We start from the raw sequence: 20426 nt of genomic DNA on the forward strand, positions 1-20426 counted from the left end.
ATCTGTTTTAGTGATGTTGATTGAGGGATAAATATTGGCCAGGACACTGGGGATAACTCCCCCTGTTCTTCTTCAAAATAGTGCCATGGGATCTTTTACATCCACCTGAGAGAGCAGATGGGGCCTCGGTTTAACATCTCATCTGAAAGATGGCACCTCAGACAGTGCAGCGCTCCCTCAGTACTGCACTGGAGTGTCAGCCTAGATTTCTGTGTTCAAGTCTCTGGAGGGGGACTTGAACCCACAACCTTCTGACTCAGAGCGAGAATGATACCAACTAAGCCACGGCTGACATATCCTAATAAGATAATGTACATTCAACATACCCTGCTTTTGTATTCTAAAGATTCCAGTTGCCTTTTATGTCCTTACCTACTTATGCTGCACCTCTTATGACCCTGTGTATCTGCAAACCGAGGACCCTCTGTTCCACCACTCCATTAAAAATCTTAACATTTTAGATGTTTTTCCTTTCCCTACAAGTATTTCCAAAATGTATTACTTCATATTTTTCTTCATTGAGCTGTAACTGCCACCCATGTGCCCATCCCGCTGGTCTACCTGTCTTCCTGCAGTCTTTCGCAATCATCTTCATATTTGCAATACACCGCCACCCACAATTTGTTGTCATCAGCACATTGCAACAGTGGTCCCTCAATTCCTAAGTCCAAATCACTTCTATATAAAGTAAACAAGAGCAGCCTGTGGAACACCACATCTATTCTAAGAAACATCCTTTTACCCTAAACCCATTACTTTCTGCCCTCCAAACATCTCTCTATCCACTTGGCCACATTCTACTTACGTTTGCCAATTGTGTCTTATATTGTATCTTATCAAATGGTTTTTTGAAAATCTATATATATCACATTCACTTCATTTCCTTCACCTGTCCTCTCTGTGTTGTCCTTTGTTAATGGGAATTAATTAATTTTAATGGGATGTCTTTATTCAGATATCGATGAGTGCACCACTCACATTGGAATCTGTGGGCCTGGAACATGCTACAACACTCTGGGCAACTATACCTGTGTCTGCCCTCCAGAGTACATGCAGGTCAACGGAGGAAACAACTGTATGGGTAAGAGGCTGGCATTCAGCACTGTGCCCAGTGCGCAGAGGATGTGATGAGCTTAATGAAAAACTCATGATAACTCACAAGGATCAAAGCTACAAGGGAGTGTGGGTCAGCTTCATGCACGGGGACATTAATGGCATATTCAGAATATAATTCGAAACAACTGTGGAGTCAAGAACATTACCCAGAATATACACCGTACAAAACACTCCTTCAAATGCTAATATTGCATAGTGTAATGGTAGGGCAGTAGCTCCATAATTCACCAGACTTCTTCAATGGACAATGTCCTCAGAAACCTCTACAGTGTAACACATTCAGAGCTACGGAAGCAGCTGTTGATCATAAACACAAGCTGACCACATCTCTTTAACCCAAAGAAATCAGCCTGCTATTTACACTTAATGAATATCAATATAAAAAGGACAGCCTGTAATTTTCCACAGGTAACACACACCTTTACAGAAGGTCACCTTGTGTGTGATGCACACTTTGCCTACGTATGTAATGATTTATGTGTATAGCGGATGCTCCTGTATGGTGCTCATTCCTATATATCTGGCACTCCCATCTAGCTTTCACTTATATGTAGCACTCAGTCCTATACAGTGCTTATTTACATATAGCAGGCGCACATATAGCATTCACTTCTATATAGCGCTCACTCCTATATAGTGTAAAATTATAGCATACACTCCCATATAGTGCTCACTCATCCACAGCATTCACTTAAATAAAGCAAGCACTCCATTATAGCACTGCACGATAGCAATCACTTACATATAGCACTCACTCCAATATGGTACTATTACTACAGGTAGACTATCCCTTATCTGCACTTCCGAAAACCTCTGAAAACCAAACGTTTTTTCGTGGAGCGTAACTCGTGCGCACGGCATGACCCGAGTGGCGCAAAACATGACCCGACGTGGCCGATGCTTGACCCACGCAGGTGTGAGGCGTCAGTTGTGTCTCAGCGCTGTCACACGTGCGCCTGCTGCTCTCTTTGATATTTGTTGTTTTTTTGTGATTTGTGAAAATGTTAAAAAGAGCTGCAGATACCCCTATGGGTAACAGTGAGAAGCAGAAAAGGAAGCAACACTGATGTACCCTCTTCTCCAAGATCCTCAAGCCAGATGTAATGTACCTTTACTGCATGTATATGTACAGGTATTTAGCTTAGTTTGTACCTGTATATGTTTGAAGTTTTACAAATAAACTGTACTAGAGTATTTATGGTCTACATTTCTCCCACTATTTAATTTACCAAATTATTACTGTACAAATAAACTGTAATACTATTTATAGTCTTTATTTATCCCACTCAGTGTGAATATTCATAAGGTTCGCTGCAGAAATATTAATGTGTTTGCTTACGGGATGCTGCCCCGTAATACCGTTCTGAAATCCAAAAAATTCCGAATTCCAAAACACAGCTGGTCCCAAGGTTTTCGGATAAGGGATAATCTACCTGTATTTATAAGGCAATCCTATATGTTGGACAGCCCTAAATAGTGTACACGCGTATATAACTTTCACTTATAGCATGCACTTCTATATAACAACCACTCCTATATAGCGGGCACTGGTATATAGCTGTCACTTATATACAGCCCCACTTCTATACAGCATCCATGTATATATAGCATGCACCCCAGTACCGTGTAGTAATTTTTCACCATAAAATATTGTAGGACAGAAATTCCTCTCTCTTTCTGCCCAATTTTACATGGACCTTGGCCAGCAGGAGAGCAAAGCCAGGCAGAGAACCACCGACTGCCTATTATGGATTTCCCACTGGAAGTGACAATGAGTTCCCTTGCATCCCAAGGCAGCGCATTTTAAATGAATGCAACTGACAGTAAGAAGTCAGAAGACGTATTTTCCGTCATTTATATCAAAGCAGCGGTGTGTGCGAGCAAAGCCGGGAGTTCCTGGCACACAGTGTTACTATGGTGTGGGATCAGAGGGAGAGGGATTAAAATATAAAGGCCCCCTCCCCCAATTGATTGTACCGACCCCGTGCCATACAAACTTATGGTCAAAGCCCTGGGATCTGCGTCAGCTGGCCTGGAGGCTGTCGGCCTCGTTACACGGTAACCCAAGGCCTGCCGCAGCAGTTCCCTAACGGAGACGGGAATCCCGGCAATAGCCTACCAAGAATGTTTAAGAGAGCCTGACCTCAGGAAGTGGCTGGGTGGGGAGGAGGGCCACTAAGACAACAACAATTTGTATTTATAACGTAGTAAAACGTCCCAAGGCACTTCACAGGAACGTTATCAAACAAAATTTGACACCGAGCCACATAAAGAGATATTTGGACAGGTGACCAAAAGCTTGGTCAAAGAGGTAGATTTTAAGGAGCATCTTAAAGGAGGAGGGCGAGATGGAGAGGTTTAGAGATGGAATCTGCCCCATATTTAAAAATATCTTTTATGTGAAAATCACTGCTACCTATTTCTTTCTCCAAATTTGCACAGATATCATACTTCAGTGTAAACTGTGTGATTTGTATATAAGGTGCAGGCTGAGAGCTGAGTTTTACATTCAGCAGATGGGTTTAAACATACTTATGTTCTGAATTATGACAGATATGAGGAAGAGCGTCTGTTACCGGAACTTCAACGACACATGTGAGAACGAGCTCGCCTTCAACATGACCAAGAAGATGTGCTGCTGCTCGTACAACGTGGGCAAAGGATGGAACAAGCCGTGTGAACCCTGCCCGACCCCGGCCACATGTGAGTCAGGGACAGGTGAAGGGTCATGGAGGGGGAGCGGGGTGGAGGGATTGTAATTTATATTTTAACAAAAAGCTGCAGTGGGATTCTAGACTAAGAAGTTTCCGAGTTAACCTTACCTTCATAATGCAGTGGATGGCGAGGGTCAGTGCTGTGGATGGTCAGTGCTGTGGATGGTCAGTGGTGTGGATGGTCAGTGGTGTGGAGATGGTCAGTGGTGTGGAGATGGTCAGTGCTGTGGAGATGGTCAGTGCTGTGGAGATGGTCAGTGCTGTGGATGGTCAGTGCTGTGGATGGAGATGGTCAGTGCTGTGGATGGTCAGTGCTGTGGATGGAGATGGTCAGTGCTGTGGATGGTCAGTGCTGTGGATGGAGATGGTCAGTGCTGTGGATGGTCAGTGCTGTGGAGATGGTCAGTGCTGTGGATGGTCAGTGCTGTGGATGGTCAGTGCTGTGGATGGTCAGTGCTGTGGATGGTCAGTGCTGTGGATGGAGATGGTCAGTGCTGTGGATGGTCAGTGCTGTGGATGGAGATGGTCAGTGCTGTGGATGGTCAGTGCTGTGGATGGTCAGTGGTGTGGATGGTCAGTGCTGTGGATGGTCAGTGCTGTGGATGGTCCGTGCTGTGGATGGAGATGGTCAGTGGTGTGGATGGTCAGCGCTGTGGATGGTCAGTGCTGTGGATGGAGATGGTCAGTGGTGTGGATGGAGATGGTCAGCGCTGTGGATGGTCAGTGCTGTGGATGGAGATGGTCAGCACTGTGGATGGAGATGGTCAGTGCTGTGGGTGGTCAGTGCTGTGGATGGAGATGGTCAGTGCAGTGGATGGAGATGGTCAGTGGTGTGGATTGTCAGTGGTGTGGATGGAGAGGGTCAGTATTAAGATAGATGATGGTGAAGATGCTACATGAGATAAAATGATGACTGTAGGTGAGGTGTGATGACGGTACCTAAGGTGAAATGATGATTGTGAACTGACTATAAGCGATGCCTTTATGAGCCAAAGTGATGACTGTACGAGATGAAGCCACAAATGTACACTGACTGTAAGTGATGATGTCTATCAGGTAAAAATCTGACCGAGCGAACCTTCTGTTCCAGCTCACTACCAGCTCCTGTGTGGGAATCAGGCTCCCGGCTTCATCATTGACATCCATACTGGCAAACCGGTTGGTGAGTGTCCAGCTTTCTTCAGGTTTCCTGCACACACACACACACTGACTGTAACAGGGAGTCACGGAAAATGCAAGCGGAAACTAATTCTAACCAAGCACCATATTCCTGACACTAAAAGTAACTGTAGCCGGAAGATTTACAGGGAATCTTGTCTGTTGACAAGTGCAGTGCAGACTGAGCTAGTTAAAGCACCAATCAGTCCGTTGCATTCTCTGTTACATGTTCTGGCATCGAAGGGAGTGTTGGGACCAATGCTCCCTCCAGTTTTATTTTGTACTGACTCCTTTGTACAAACTCCTTTGAGCGCGACCTTTTCATCCGTGAGCAAATTTTAAAACAACAACAACTTTGACAACGACAGCAATCACTTGAAAGTAATGCCGTATTGCCACCCAACCGTCTCAAATCATGAGACAATCTGACAAGGTTCTATACAAGTTTAACATAACGTCTCTGCTTTTGAATTCTATTCCTTTAGAAATAAGCCTCAGTACTTTTTCGCACTTTTATGGCTTTTTTAACCTGCGTTGCTACTTTTAATGATTTGTGAATCTATACCCCTAGATCGCTTTGCACCTCTACCCCATTTAGACTCTGATTTTCCAAGGAGTAGGTTGCATCCTTATTACTCCTACCAAAATGCAACACCTCACACTTACCTATATTGAAATTCATTTGTCATTTACATGCCCATTCTGCAAGTTTGTTTACGGTAGAATTAATTAAAAGCTTTTAGTTCGTCATGTAAAAACTCTAATAAAAAATTACTTGTCAGAAATGACTGGCATATAAAAGAACTGCATAATAATGCATTAACACTTTAGAAACGCCACTCAATTACATGGTTATGCATTGATAAAACAATCCAAAAGCCCAAGGTGAGCTGAAAGAGGCACACCCAACCGTGCAATTTGTATTAATTTAAAAGTTTTCAACATATTAGCCCATCCCTCATGTCACTATAGCAATGCCTGCACAAGCAGCAGCTTTCCTATGGCGCTGACGTGCTGTACGTCCACATAAGTCATTAGAATATTAATCACAATGCAACCAGACAACTAACAAATATAAAGTGCTGTAGTTCTTTAGTTCACATTATTAAAAAGAATTGAACAAATACGGGTATCCTGTATTTCCAACTTCAATCACTTCCATTAATAAACGCTGTCTTCTTGAACCAGCACCCCTCCCCGCCCCACCCCACCCCACCCCACACCGTGTAACATGTCAGAAATGCAGCACTTATTCACAAGTGCAGAAAAGATGTTAATTTACAAATTTCGCTTCTAATGTTTTTCTCTCAAACATTCTCCATAATATTAATCCCTGCTCTTATCACGAAAAGTGTTGAATTATTTTAGGTACTTCCCAATTAAATAGTGGGAAACAAACTTCGTTGTACTCTCAATTTTTAATCTCCTATTTCAAACGTTTATACCAAATCAAATTGTACACTATCAATTTAATCAAAGTATTTTCTGTGTCTTTCTCAGTAAACAAATAGTAGTTCCTTCTAAAGTAGCTTCCTGCAATTTTTATACATCATTACATAACTCGTGTTCCTATTAACACTCCACAAAATGTTTAAGAGGAAATCTATATTTACATTATTCTTGGGACTTGTTAGGACTATAGAACGACAGACAAAATAAAATGGTTTGTGTTTTTCCCCTTTTTTGGTTCTCTTCCTAAACGTCTTAATGATATTTTTTAAAAAGTCAATAAAAAGTAACTCCTACAAATCCTCCTTGCCCTCCCCCTCCTCAACAGCATGGTTGCATGTTTGTGTAAAGCTACTCACTTCAGTCGATCGTTCAAAATCAAATATTGAGAAATTTCAATTTTAAAATGTTTTAAGCAGTTCAGAACCTCTTTAAAAGTGTTTGGACTTCGTGAAACTTGTTTAGATGAGGGGAAAATTGATTTTTGTTTCTGTTTCTTCCAAAATCATATTTGAAACTTAGGGGGGAAAAAGTGTTTTTAACACTCATTTTTTTGTGAAAAGTTCATTAAAAATCTTTAAATTCTTTCAAGTCTCACTGCAGCTTTAACAGAAGTTGCTCCAGGTTTTTCTTTCCCTCTTCAATGCTGTCGTTAAACATACAACAAAAAGTAATAAAATAAACTCTAATTCCAAATGGAGCTCATATAAGAAAGTGAATAAAGTGGTTAAACTTCCTAAGGCGGCAGTGAGGTTATCTATCCCCAGCCTTGGCGATGAGTTGGGATCAGTTTTGGAGAAGTTGTTTCCTCTTTTTCTGCTGCCGTTCCCTCCGTCTCTCAGACTCTGAGGTACAAACAGGGGCACAAACTTTTTCCCCTCTCTCATAACATGATTTAAATAAACCTGATAGACTCCTTCAAAAAGGGACAACACCTGGCAAAATTTAACTGGAACTTACCGCAGGACATTCAACGTCACTTTCCCGTATTTTTTTCTGGCTTTAAACAGTTTTCTGAATGTTTTTTTAAAAATTCTCATTTTTGTTTCAACGGGGGCCTAAAACTTGTTTACTTTAGCCTCCTTGCAGCGGTCATTGTACATGTGCTGCAACTCCACCTGTGTTGTTCCAAAGTGTGGCCACCGCTCAGTCCCCAGGAACGGACTACACACGCTGGACCCTCACCCCTCTCTCTGTCCCTCTCTCTCTCTTCCTCTGTCTCACTCTCTCTCCCTCCCTCTCTCTCTCCCTCCCTCCCCCTCTCTCTCTCTCCCTCCCCCTCTCCCTCTTCCTGTCTCCCTCTCTCTCCCTCCCTCCCCCTCTCTCTCTCCCTCTCTCTCTCCCTCCCTCCCCCTCTCTCTCTCTCCCTCCCCCTCTCCCTCTTCCTGTCTCCCTCTCTCTCCCCCTCTCTCTCTGTCCCCCTCTCTCTCTCTCCCTCTGTCTCCCTCTCTCTATCCCTCTGTCTCCCTCTCTGTCTCCCCCTCTCTCCCCGTCCACCTCCTCTCCCTCCGTCCTCCTCTCCCTCTTCCCCTCTCTGTCCCTCGCTTTCCCCCGTCGCTCTCCCCAGTCTCTCTCTCCCTCATTCTCTCTCTCTCTTCCCATCTCTCTCAATTTCAATTCAATTCAATTCAAATCGCTTTATTGGCATGACAAGTTACATCTTATGTTGCCAAAGCATCGGAAAACATTCATGTTTGTTCACAAAAATACAGATCTATCCATACAGTGTATAAACAGATATATCCCTGAGTGTATAAATATACTTTCATATAATTTATATATACTCTTTTCTTATATTTAGTGGTTGTCCCTCTGTTTATGGCAAGCTGTAACATAGTGTGCCGCTAGTGTTACACAATTTCTCTCTTCCCCTAGTAGGTATGGGAGTTTTTGGTCGTCATTCAAATTTCTGAATTCCGGGCATATTTTTGTGAATTTTGGGTAGAAATTCTCCCTTATGCCCTGATATTTTCTACAAGCTGTGAGGAAGTGCATCTCTGTCTCCACCACTCCCTGACTGCAGTGAGAGCATATCCTGTCCTCTCTTGGTAGCCGGGTCTGTCTGTGTCTACCTTTTTCGATCGCCAGGTTATGTTCACTAAGTCTGTACATTGTCAAAGTTTTTCTCAGTTTGCTATCCTTTACCATGGTCAGGTAATCAGCCATGTTGTATTGTCTGTTTAGGGCCAAGTAGCAATTGAGTTTGCTTTGGTTTTTTGTTGTTTCTGCCCAATATGACAGATATTTTTCCTTTTGCTTAGCGATGATTGTGTTGGGTCGAATTCTTTGTGTTACGCTGTCACTGTCCTGGGGCTGGTTATTGTTAGTAGTGACTTCACTGAGTCCCAGGACTAGTTGAATGAGGGTATTCTTCTTTATGGTCCTCTCTTGGCATTTCAGGGCTTCGTAATGATAGCATTGGGGGTTGCTCATTTCTAGGTGTTTCCAAAATTTGGTGGCTCTTTCTTGGATAGTGATTATTAATGGATATTGGCCTAGTTCTGCCCTGCATGCATTGTTTACGGTTTTCCTTTTAGTCCGGAGGATACTTTCACAGAATTCTGCATGTAGGATCTCAATTGGGTGTTTGTCCCATTTTGCAAATACTTGTTGTGTTAGCGGTCCCCACACCTCACTGCCATAGAGTGCAATTGGTTCAATTACTGATTTGAAAATTTTGAGCCAAATGCTAATTGGGATTTCTATTTGGATTGATTTTTTAATGGCATAGAAAGCCCTTCTTGCTTTCTCTTTCAGTTCATTCACAGCCAGTTTGAAATTTCCCGTAGAACTGATTTTTAAGCCCAAGTATGTGTAGTTAGTGGTTTGTTCAATTTTGGTTGTTCCTATTGTGAAATTTATTTTGGGTCCCTGATGTCTGGATCTTTGCTGGAACACAAGGACTTTGGTTTTTGGGGGATTTATTGTCAGGGCCCAAGTCTGGCAGTACGACTCCAGCAGATCCAGGTTCTGCTGTAGACCCTCCTTAGTTGGTGACAGCAGAACCAGGTCGTCTGCATAGAGGAGGAATTTAACCTTGGATTCTCTCTCCCCCATTCTCTCTCTCTGTCTCTGTCTCTCTGTCCCTCTCCCCCAGTCTCTCTGTCCCTCTCCCCCAGTCTCTCTGTCCCTCTCCCCCAGTCTCTCTGTCCCTCTCTCCTCCAGTCCCTCGCTCTCTCCCCAGTCTCTGTCTCCCTCTCCCCAGTCTCTCTCTCCCTCTCTCCTCCAAGTCTCTCTCTCTCCCTCCGCCCTCCAATTCCGTCTCCTCTTTTGATCCTCGATCTTCCCCCACCCAACACCCCCACCAATGGATTCCCTGATCTCCGCATGGAGCTAACGAAAGCAGGTCCAACTGGATACTGCGCATGCGCGGCTCCGGTATACCGCGAGCCGGCACTGAACGGCAAAGAATCAGACCGCGAGGGATTCTCCCACTGTCCAGCTGAAAGGTCAAAGTTCAAGGGAGAAACCCAAACCCCTCCCGGCGTTACACAGCAACTAATCAACTATCGGAACACACACTTCAAGAGCTGCAAATGCGATCAGTTTTGAGGTTGCAAGACTCACAAACAAGTCTATCTGGCTTCCTGGGGCCATTGTGTATTGGGAGGTCAGGGGATCTGTTGGTGGCCGGTGGAGGGAAGATCGAGGATGGAAAGGGGAGATAGGGAATCGGAGGGGGCAAGGAGTGAGACTGGGAGGGAGAGAGAGACTGGAAGAAAGAGAGAGAATGAGACTCCAGCTACTGTCCAGCTCTCTGCACGGCATTTCAATTCAATTGTGCGCGAGCTCTGGATCAGTGCATGCACGCGCGCCCCTTAGAGGGAAGAGTGGTTGGGACTTGTGCTGATGCCCATGGTAATGGGACAGTGTCAGTTAGATATTTATAAAACCCATCTCCTGTACAAAACTTGTTATCTGCAGCCTGGCCGTGGGTCCCTCAGTTTTCAGAGTCGAGTTTAATTCATGTATTGAAGCAATACACATGGAATGGAGCTAGAAATTACCCCTTATGTGCTCTACCCAATCAATCCAAGTATAGTTAACCAAGCGTTTCTGAATATTGGGCATGAAATATTAATACAAAAAGACAGATCAGTGCAAAAATAAACTTTTTCTCACTATCTCCTTGGTAAGCGATTGGGAGACCTTTACAAACTTCTTCAGTTATTCCCTTTGATCAAAGGCCAGGGTTTAAAGGTTAAATTGGAACGTAGTTGTTACTGGAAAATTGTTCTTTTTCATTAAGAAAACTGTTCTAATTTCAATCAATCTTTCGTGAATCTAAACAGCGGTCACAAAGGTTGCAGATTGGATTGGACTGAGCTATGCGGCCTGTCTGGTTTCTGGGCCTGGACCCCTGTTACTGCGGCCTGTCAGGTTTCTGGGCCTGAAGTCCTGTTACTGCAGGTTTGTACCTGAACAATGTCGGGGATGATTTTCAACTCTAATCCAGGTGTCTGTTTCATGTGCAGATATTGACGAGTGTCGGGAGATCCCGGGCATTTGTGCAAATGGCGTCTGTATTAACCAGATCGGTAATTTCCGCTGTGAGTGTCCTATGGGATTCAGCTACAACAACGTGTTCCTGATCTGTGAAGGTAACCAGTCACCTCACTGCTGCACCTTTACAATTAAACAGTTCAGTTTGTCATATTTACATCTCATGATCTGACATTTTGATGAAGAGTAACCAAACCCTCTCTTTGCCTGTTGTTTCCGGGTAGATATCGATGAGTGCACCAACGGGGATAACCTGTGCCAGCGGAATGCGGACTGTATCAACATCCCGGGCAGTTACCGCTGCGAGTGTTCCCCGGGCTTTAAACTCTCACTGAGCGGAGCCTGTGTGGGTGAGTAGTGCCAGGGCGCGTTGTCCCATTGATTGCCGGCTTCAATCCGTTTGAAGAATGTTGCAGCTCCCGCCAGTCTGCGGCTGTTGTTAAAAGTGCTGAGCGGGACATGTCACTGGGTGTTGAAATGAAGTATATCATCGCGGACACTGCAGGGAGGACTGAGCGAGCATCTATTCACAAGTCACAAGATAATTATGGATACGGACAGCCATTCAGCCCATTTTAATTCATTTATCCAGAGAGAGGCTACAGCTCCCCCAGTGCTGCACCTAACTCTTTTAGAAATTATTACAGGGTTTTTGCCTCCACCACTCTATCGAGGAGTTCAGTCTATCGAGAAGTAGGCCATTCAGCCCCTTGAGCCTGTTCTGCTATTCAATTAGATCATGACTGATCTGCCTCTTAACTCCTTCTACCCATTTTGGTTCCGTAACCCTTGCCTAACAAAAATGTATCAATCTCAGTTTTGAAACCTCAACAGCCTTTTGAGGGGAGAGTTCCAGATTTTGACTACCCTTTGTCTGAAGAAGTGCTTCCTGACATCACCCCTGAACAGCCTAGCTCTAATTTTAAGGTTATGCCCCCTTGGCTGGACTCCCCCACCAGACGTGATTTTTGAATATTAAGGGATTTGGGGATAGTGCAGGAAAGTGGAGATGAGGTAGAAGATCAGCCATGATCTTACTGAACGGCGGAGCAGGCTCAAGGGGCCAAATGGCCGACTCCTGCTCCTATTTCTTATGTTCTTATGAAATAGTTTCTCTCCAGCTACCCTATCAACTCCTTTAATCATCTTAAACACCTCAATTAAATCACCCCTTAATCTTTTATAAGCATAGTCTATGCAATCTGTCCTCATCATTTAACCCTTTTAGCCTGTTTAATATCTGTATTAAATTTAATCTGTTCTATCCACATACATATTTTGTCCAACTCGTTCTGTAATTCTAAGCTGCCCTTTTTAATTTGATACCATCTGTAAATGAGATAACTTAGCGTTGAGTTTCTGAACTAAGTCAATGATGTAAATGAGAAACAGAAATGGTTCCGACACTGAGCCCTGGGTCTCCGCACTCAGGCCACCCCTCCCTCACCCTGACATAACTCCTTTAACAAACAACCTGTTATTTTCTACCCTTCAGCTTGTTTCTTATTCATCCCCAAAATGGGGATTTGGACTTAACTAGTAACCTTTCATATGTAACTTTGTAGACTTCTGGAAGTCTAGGTCGATCAGCAGCTGGAAACGAATAGAATTAGACTCGACATTTGTTTCATCTGAGATTCACTTTGCACTAAATCTCCAGGGTAACGTCTGACATCAGAACATTGGTGTTATCGATTGAGGATGTTGGTAACTGTGAGATAACATTAGAGCGAGATAAAAGGGCTGATGTTCCTGTTAATCTGTCACATTATCACGCGTGTGTGCTTTGATGAAATTCAGGGAGCACCAGTGGGGGGGTGAAATGGAACCAGAATCTCCAATTAAAATCTTACCTCGTGGAATTTACCACGGCAGTTTTGTGTGCGGAGAGTTTATGGTTGTACACTGCGTTGTGATGTGTCAGTAACTCGCAACAAATCTCTGAGAACACACGGACCAGACACTTGCATCTTTATATTAATTCCTACATCAAACATTCAAGTGATATCATATCAAGATAATGCTTCACCATACAGATCTCCCTGCCCTACAGGTGGTGTGAACAGCCCTCCCTGTCCTATGGGTGGTGTGTACAGACCTCCCTGCCCTTTGGGTGGTGTGTACAGCCTCCCTGTCCTATGGGTGGTGTGTACATGCCTCCCTGTCCTATGGGTGGTGTGTACATGCCTCCCTGCCCTATGGGTGATGTGTACAGACCTCATGTCCCTATGGGTGGGGTGTACAAACCTCATGTCCCTATGGGTGGTGTGTACAAACCTCATGTCCCTATGGGTGGTGTGTACAGACCTCCCTGACCTATGGGTGGTGTGTACAAACCTCATGTCCCTACAGTGATGTGTACAGACCTCCCTGTTCTGTGGGTGGTGTGAACAGAGCTCACTATTCTACGGATACGGTGTAAAAGCCTCACTTCCAATGTCTTTTTCTGACAGATCGTAATGAGTGCCAGGAGATCCCGAATGTCTGTAGTCATGGAGAGTGTATCGATACAGAAGGAAGTTATCGGTGTCTTTGCCACAATGGATTCAAGGCAACAGCCGACCAGACAATGTGCATGGGTAAGAAATCTCCCAATGTCCCACCACTCACCCATAGATGCCAAACAGCTCAGTGAGTGAGTGTGAGATGGTGAGTGACCTGCGTGTGTTGTATTGTGTTGTAGATATCGATGAGTGCGATCGACAACCCTGTGGAAATGGAACCTGCAAGAACACAGTTGGATCTTACAACTGCCTCTGCTTCCCTGGATTTGACCTCACTCACAACAATGACTGCATGGGTAAGGGAAACAGCATCTGGATAATCCCCAGTAACACTAAACATCTTCCAGCCTCACACTGTGATTCCTCATTTTGTTTCATATTACTTTAATTATGTAATTAACTACGTATTGAAGTTAGCTGGGGACTTTCCCCTCTCTAACCCAGCGACACTAAAGCAAAATTCCATGCACCATCTCTTGACACGGCTCAGATCAGCACACACCACAAATGAAACTCTGCATCTTCCTGCCCTCTACAGTTTAGTACCACACTGGGTGCAGAATTACCAACAAAGCCATTCCATATGTCACCCATGGCTGTATATTTTAAAATATCGTTGCATATTTAGTACCATCGCACCCCAGTATAATTAGCACCATCCACCCCAGTATAATTAGTACCATCCACCCCAGTATAATTAGTACCATCCACCCCAGTATAATTAGTACCATCCACCCCAGTATAATTAGTACCTGATATACCTATCAATTCCTCCAATAAAAGGCGAAGAGTTACGAAGGTGACTAAAGGTTTTTATTGACTAAATAACAGAGCCCACTCTCGTGGGTGATCCGATCCAAGCAGGAGGAATACCAGCCAGTCGCTCACCTTTATACCTGGCCTGGTGGGTGGAGCCAAGGCGGAGTCGGCAGTGGTCATCCCAGGTATAGCAGTGTGGCAAGAGGCGACCTCGTACCGTGATACAATAGTGGTCAGTGATACAGTTATAACGAACAGTGGTGAACAGTGCTAACTACTAACAGTGATACAATAGTGAACGTGGTTTACCACATTCACCCCTTGTTTAGAATTAAGTCCGGCGGGGTGAAGTGTACTACCAATTCTGGTAGGTCAGTCTGTCCGGAGGCTTCGTAAGCCTCTCCGATCGCCGCAGCGGTGGTGTTGCCTTATCCGGTGCTGGTGCCTTATCCGGTGTTGATGCTGGTGTTTGCGTGGTCGGCGAGGGCTCGTGGGGTTCCGGCATGCCGTCTACCTGGACTGAGGTTGGGGGGGGTGGTGGCGGTGTTTCCGGATCGGCTGAGGGTGCGAGGTCTCGTAGGGAGACAGTGTCCTCCCGCCCGTCTGGGTACGCCACGTAGGCGTACTGGGGGTTGGCGTGCAGGAGGTTCACCCTCTCGACCAGGGGGTCCGTTTTATGGGTCCTCACGTGTTTCCGCAGCCAGACCGGCCCCGGGGCGGTCAGCCAGGTTGGTAGAGTGGTTCCCGTAGTCGACTTCCTGGGGAAAACGAACATTCGTTCATGGGGGGTGGTGTTAGTGGCCGTGCAAAGTAATGACCGGATGGAGTGCAGCGCTGTCGGGAGGACTTCTTGCCAGCGGGAGGTTGGGAGGCCCTTAGACTTTAAGGCTAAGAGGACGGCCTTCCATACCGTCGCGTTCTCTCTTTCCACCTGACCGTTACCTCTGGGGTTGTAGCTGGTGGTCCTGCTTGCTGCAATACCTCTCTCTAGGAGGAATTGCCGGAGTTCCTCGCTCATGAAGGAGGAGCCCCGGTCGCTGTGTATATAGTTCGGGAACCCGAACAAGGCGAAGAGGGCATTCAGGCACTTAATGACCGTGCTACTGGTCATGTCGGGGCAGGGGAAGGCAAAGGGGAAACGGGAGTACTCATCAACGATGTTGAGGAAGTACACATTACGGTCAGAGGACGGGAGGGGCCCCTTAAAGTCGATGCTCAGGCGCTCGAAGGGGCGGGTGGCCTTGATCAGGCTTGCTCGGTCCGGCCTATAGAAGTGCGGTTTGCACTCCGCACAGGTCTGGCAGTTCCTGGTCATGGTCCTGACCTCCTCGATGGAGTAGGTCAGGTTGCGGGCCTTAATGAAATGGTAGAGTCTGGTGACTCCGGGGTGGCAGAGCTGGTCGTGGAGGGTCTGAAGCCTATCGATATGCGCGCTGGCGCATGTCATTCGTGAAAGGGCATCAGGGGATTCGTTCAGCTTGCCTGGCCGGTACAAGATCTCATAATCGTAGGTGGAGAGCTCGATTCTCCATCTCAAAATCTTGTCATTCTTGATTTTGCCCTTCAGCTTGTTATTAAACATGAAAGCCACCGAACGCTGGTCGGTGAGGAGGGTAAATCGTTTGCCTGCCAGGTAGTGCCTCCAGCGCCGTACTGCCTCCACGATCGCCTGGGCCTCTTTCTCGACCGACGAATGTCGGATCTCGGGGCCCTGTAGGGTCCTTGAGAAGAAGGCCACTGGCCTCCCCTCCTGGTTTAGGGTGGCGGCTAAGGCGAAGTCGGATGCGTCGCTCTCCACCTGAAAGGGGATGGACTCGTCCACTGCGTGCATCGTGGCCTTGGCTATGTCTCCCTTAATGAGGGAGAAGGCCGCGCACGCCTCCTCCGTGAGGGGGAAGGAAGTGGCTTTCAGGAGGGGTCTGGCTTTGTCCGCGTAATTGGGTACCCATTGGGCATAGTAGGCGAAAAGCCCCAGGGTTCTCCTAAGTGCTTTAGGGCAGTGGGGGAGGGGTAGCTCCATGAGGGGGCGCATTCTTTCTGGGTCGGGGCCGATGATTCCGTTCTCCACTACGCAGCCGAGGATGGCAAGGCGCGTGGTGTTAAACACGCATTTCTCCTTATTGTAGGTGAGGTTCAGCCGTTGGGCCGTACGGAGGAATTTCTCCAGATTCGCGTCATGTTCCTGCCGGTCGCGGCCGCAGATAGTGACGTTATCTAGGTAGGGGAATGTAGCCTGCAGTTCGTTCTGGTCAACCATCTGGTCCATCTCCCTTTGGAAGACCGAGACCCCATTAGTGACACCGAAGGGGACCCTAAGGAAGTGGTATAGGCGCCCATTCGCCTCGAAGGCGGTATACTGGCGGTCCTCAGGGTGGATAGGGAGTTGGTGGTAGGCCGACTTCAGGTCGATGGTCGAGAATACTTTATACTGTGCAATCTGATTGACCATGTCAGATATGCGGGGGAGGGGGTATGCGTCCAGCTGGGTATATCTGTTTATGGTCTGGCTGTAGTCGATGACCAGGCGGTTTTTATCGCCGGTCTTTACGACTACGACCTGGGCACGCCAGGGGCTGCTGCTCCCCTCGATAATGCCCTCTTTCAGGAGGCGCCGCACCTCAGAGCTAATGAAGGCTCTGTCCCCGGCGCTATACCGCCTGCTTTTGGTAGCGACGGGTTTGCAGTCAGGGGTAAGGTTAGCAAACAGAGAGGGTGGCGGGACCTTGAGGGTGGAGAGGCTGCAGGTGTTACGCGGTGGGCGGTTTAACGTTTGCTGGTTGTTGACTGTGAGTGGGGGGAGGGGTCCACCGTATGCTAGGGTTACGCTTTGGAGGTGGGATTGGAAGTCCAGCCCTAGTAGGACGGCAGCGCAGAGATGGGGGAGGACGAGGAGTTTAAAGTTTTTATACTCCGTGCCCTTAACCGACAGGGTCACGACACAGTAGCCGCTGATGTCCGTGGCGTGGGACCTCGATGCCATCGAGATTCGGCTGCGCGTTGGTAGGACAGAGAGGGAGTAGTGGCTCACCGTGTCTGGGTGGATGAAGCTCTCCGTGCTTCCGCTGTCGAACAGGCAGGTCGTGGCGTGGCCGTTCACTTTGATGTCCATCATTGACTTGGACAGATGGTGCGGGCGGGCTTGGTCCAGGGTGACGGAAGCTAGTGTGTAGCCGAGCGAGTCGTTGTCATCTGCGGGCGAGGCGGTCGGGCGTGGTGAGTAAAATGGCGTCTCCCACGAGGTAGGGCCCCATGAGGCACTATTGGGGTCGGTTGCCTTAATCAAAGATGGCCGCCCCCATGACTCATGTGTGGGGATGCTGGCCTCAGTTGCCCTAAACAAAGATGGCCGCCCCCATGACTCATGTGTGGGGATGCTGGCCTCAGTTGCCCTAAACGAAGATGGCCGCCCCCATAGTTCGCATGCGGCACTGCTGGCCTCTGAGGATCCGCTCCTGCAGGCCTTGGAGAAGTGGCCTTTCTTCAGGCAGGTTTTACATATGGAGTTCTTGGCTGGGCAGCGCGACCTCGGGTGCTTCTCCTGGCCACAAAAAAAACAGCCGGCGGCCCGATCGCGGATGCCCGATGTCGGGGCCGGTGCCGGGGGTGGCGGGGCCGGTCGGGTCCGGGACGCCGACGCAGAGGTAGGTCCCGGGGGCGGCGCTGGGAAGGGTGCTGTGGTAGGGGTCGGGCCCGAGTCCCAGGGTCGCGAGCAGTACCTGGTGAATGCTTCCTGATCTTGGTGGGCCACTTCCAGGGAGATAGCGAGGGCTTCAGCTTTTTCCATGCTGAGGTCTTTAGCTTCCAGCAGTCTTTGCCGTGAGTACTCGGACCGTAGGCCTTTCAGGAATGCGTCGCGGATATTATCTTCAGTATTTTCGGCTGCCGACACCGATTTAAACTCACAGTTCCTGGCGAGTGCATATAGCGCCTGTGAGAATTCGGCTACTGATTCTCCTGGCTGTTGCGGCCGTGATCTTAGGAGGTGCCTAGCGTACATGTAGTTTACCGGGGTCCGGTACTTCTGTTTCAGCAGGTTGATGGCGGTCTCGTAGGTAGTCATGTCCTCGATGAGAGTGTATACTCTCGGGCTCAGTTGTGCCTGCAGGACACTTAGTTTGGATGCCTGAGGGACGCTGGATTCTCTCAGGTATGATTCGAAGCAGACCAGCCAGTGTTTAAAGTCTGCGGCTGAGTTTGCTGCTCGTGGGTTCAGGTCCAGGTACGGCGGTCTGAGGGCTCGCAGCCAAGCTGGCTGGTGTGGCTGTGCTCCTGGGAGCTGCGCTGGTGGCTCCTCCGCCGGTTGTGACTCGTTGTGGGATCACCCACGAGAGTGGGCTCTGTTATTTAGTCAATAAAAACCTTTAGTCACCTTCGTAACTCTTCGCCTTTTATTGGAGGAATTGATAGGTATATCAATTTTATTGACTAAATAACAGAGCCCACTCTCGTGGGTGATCCGATCCAAGCAGGAGGAATACCAGCCAGTCGCTCACCTTTATACCTGGCCTGGTGGGTGGAGCCAAGGCGGAGTCGGCAGTGGTCATCCCAGGTATAGCAGTGTGGCAAGAGGCGACCTCGTACCGTGATACAATAGTGGTCAGTGATACAGTTATAACGAACAGTGGTGAACAGTGCTAACTACTAACAGTGATACAATAGTGAACGTGGTTTACCACAGTACCATCCACCCCACTATAATTAGTACCATCCACCCCAGTATAATTAGTACCATCCCGGTACATGGCACCAGGTGAAAGGCCCAGTCCCACAGTGCAGGGCACCAGGTGAAGGGCCCAGTCTCACAGTGCAGGGCACCACGTGAAAGGCCTAGTCCGACGGTGCAGGGCACCAGGTGAAGGGCCCAGTCCCACAGTGCAGGGCACCAGGTGAAAGGCTTGGTCTCACAGTGCAGGGCACCAGGTGAAGGGCCCAGTCCCACAGTGCAGGGCACCAGGTGAAAGGCCTGGCCTCACAGTACAAGGCACCAGGTGAAAGGCCTAGTCTCTCAGTACAAGGCACCAGGTGAAAGGCCTGGTCTCACAGCACAGTGCACCAGGTGAAAGGCCTGGTCTCACAGCACAGTGCACCAGGTGAAAGGCCTGGTCTCACAGTACAAGGCACCAGGTGAAAGGCCCAGTCCCACAGCACAGCGCACCAGGTGAAAGGCCTGGTCTCACAGTACAAGGCACCAGGTGAAAGGCCCAGTCCCACAGCACAGCGCACCAGGTGAAAGGCCTGGTCTCACAGCACAGCGCACCGGGTGAAAGGCCCAGTCCCACAGCACAGCGCACCAGGTGAAAGGCCTGGTCTCACAGCACAGCGCACCAGGTGAAAGGCCCAGTCCCACAGCACAGCGCACCAGGTGAAAGGCCCAGTCCCACAGCACAGCGCACCAGGTGAAAGGCCCAGTCCCACAGCACAGCGCACCAGGTGAAAGGCCCAGTCCCACAGCACAGTGCACCAGGTGAAAGGCCTGGTCTCACAGTACAAGGCACCAGGTGAAAGGCCCAGTCCCACAGCACAGCGCACCAGGTAAAAGGCCTGGTCTCACAGTACAAGGCACCAGGTGAAAAGCCCAGTCCCACAGCACAGTGCACCAGGTAAAAGGCCTGGTCTCACAGTACAAGGCACCAGGTGAAAGGCCCAGTCCCACAGCACAGTGCACCAGGTGAAAGGCCTGGTCTCACAGTACAAGGCACCAGGTGAAAGGCCCAGTCCCACAGCACAGCGCACCAGGTGAAAGGCCTGGTCTCACAGCACAGCGCACCAGGTGAAAGGCCTGGTCTCAGTACAAGGCACCAGGTGAAAGGCCTGGTCTCACAGTACAGCGCACCAGGTGAAAGGCCTGGTCTCACAGCACAGTGCACCAGGTGAAAGGCCTGGTCTCAGTACAAGGCACCAGGTGAAAGGCCTGGTCCCACAGCACAGCGCACCAGGTGAAAGGCCTGGTCTCACAGTACAAGGCACCAGGTGAAAGGCCTGGTCTCAGTACAAGGCACCAGGTGAAAGGCCCAGTCCCACAGCACAGCGCACCAGGTGAAAGGCCTGGTCTCACAGTACAAGGCACCAGGTGAAAGGCCTGGTCTCACAGTACAAGGCACCAGGTGAAAGGCCTGGTCTCACAGTACAAGGCACCAGGTGAAAGGCCCAGTCCCACAGCACAGTGCACCAGGTGAAAGGCCTGGTCTCACAGCACAGTGCACCAGGTGAAAGGCCCAGTCCC

The 20426-nt window shown here is 48.2% G+C and overlaps 2 protein-coding genes across 2 annotated transcripts in view; one reads left to right on the forward strand and one right to left on the reverse strand.

Annotated features, from left to right (window-relative positions):
- The window catches only part of LOC147108244 (solute carrier family 12 member 2-like), a 315116-nt gene that overhangs the window by 56401 nt on the left and 238289 nt on the right, over window positions 1-20426 (reverse strand). The gene's annotated exons all lie outside the window — the stretch shown is intronic.
- Window positions 1-20426, forward strand: part of LOC147108246 (fibrillin-2-like) — a 34047-nt gene that overhangs the window by 1711 nt on the left and 11910 nt on the right. Inside the window, exons 4-10 of the mRNA XM_086006002.1 lie at window positions 956-1081; window positions 3670-3819; window positions 4921-4992; window positions 10913-11038; window positions 11165-11290; window positions 13394-13519; window positions 13624-13740. Of these exons, the coding sequence (XP_085862128.1) occupies window positions 956-1081; window positions 3670-3819; window positions 4921-4992; window positions 10913-11038; window positions 11165-11290; window positions 13394-13519; window positions 13624-13740 (843 nt within the window). The remainder of the gene's footprint in view (window positions 1-955; window positions 1082-3669; window positions 3820-4920; window positions 4993-10912; window positions 11039-11164; window positions 11291-13393; window positions 13520-13623; window positions 13741-20426) is intronic.

The sequence above is a fragment of the Somniosus microcephalus genome, chromosome 13 (assembly GCF_052327205.1).
Source record: "Somniosus microcephalus isolate GS21.2 chromosome 13, FLI_Smic_1.0, whole genome shotgun sequence".
Taxonomy (NCBI): Eukaryota; Metazoa; Chordata; class Chondrichthyes; order Squaliformes; family Somniosidae; genus Somniosus; species Somniosus microcephalus.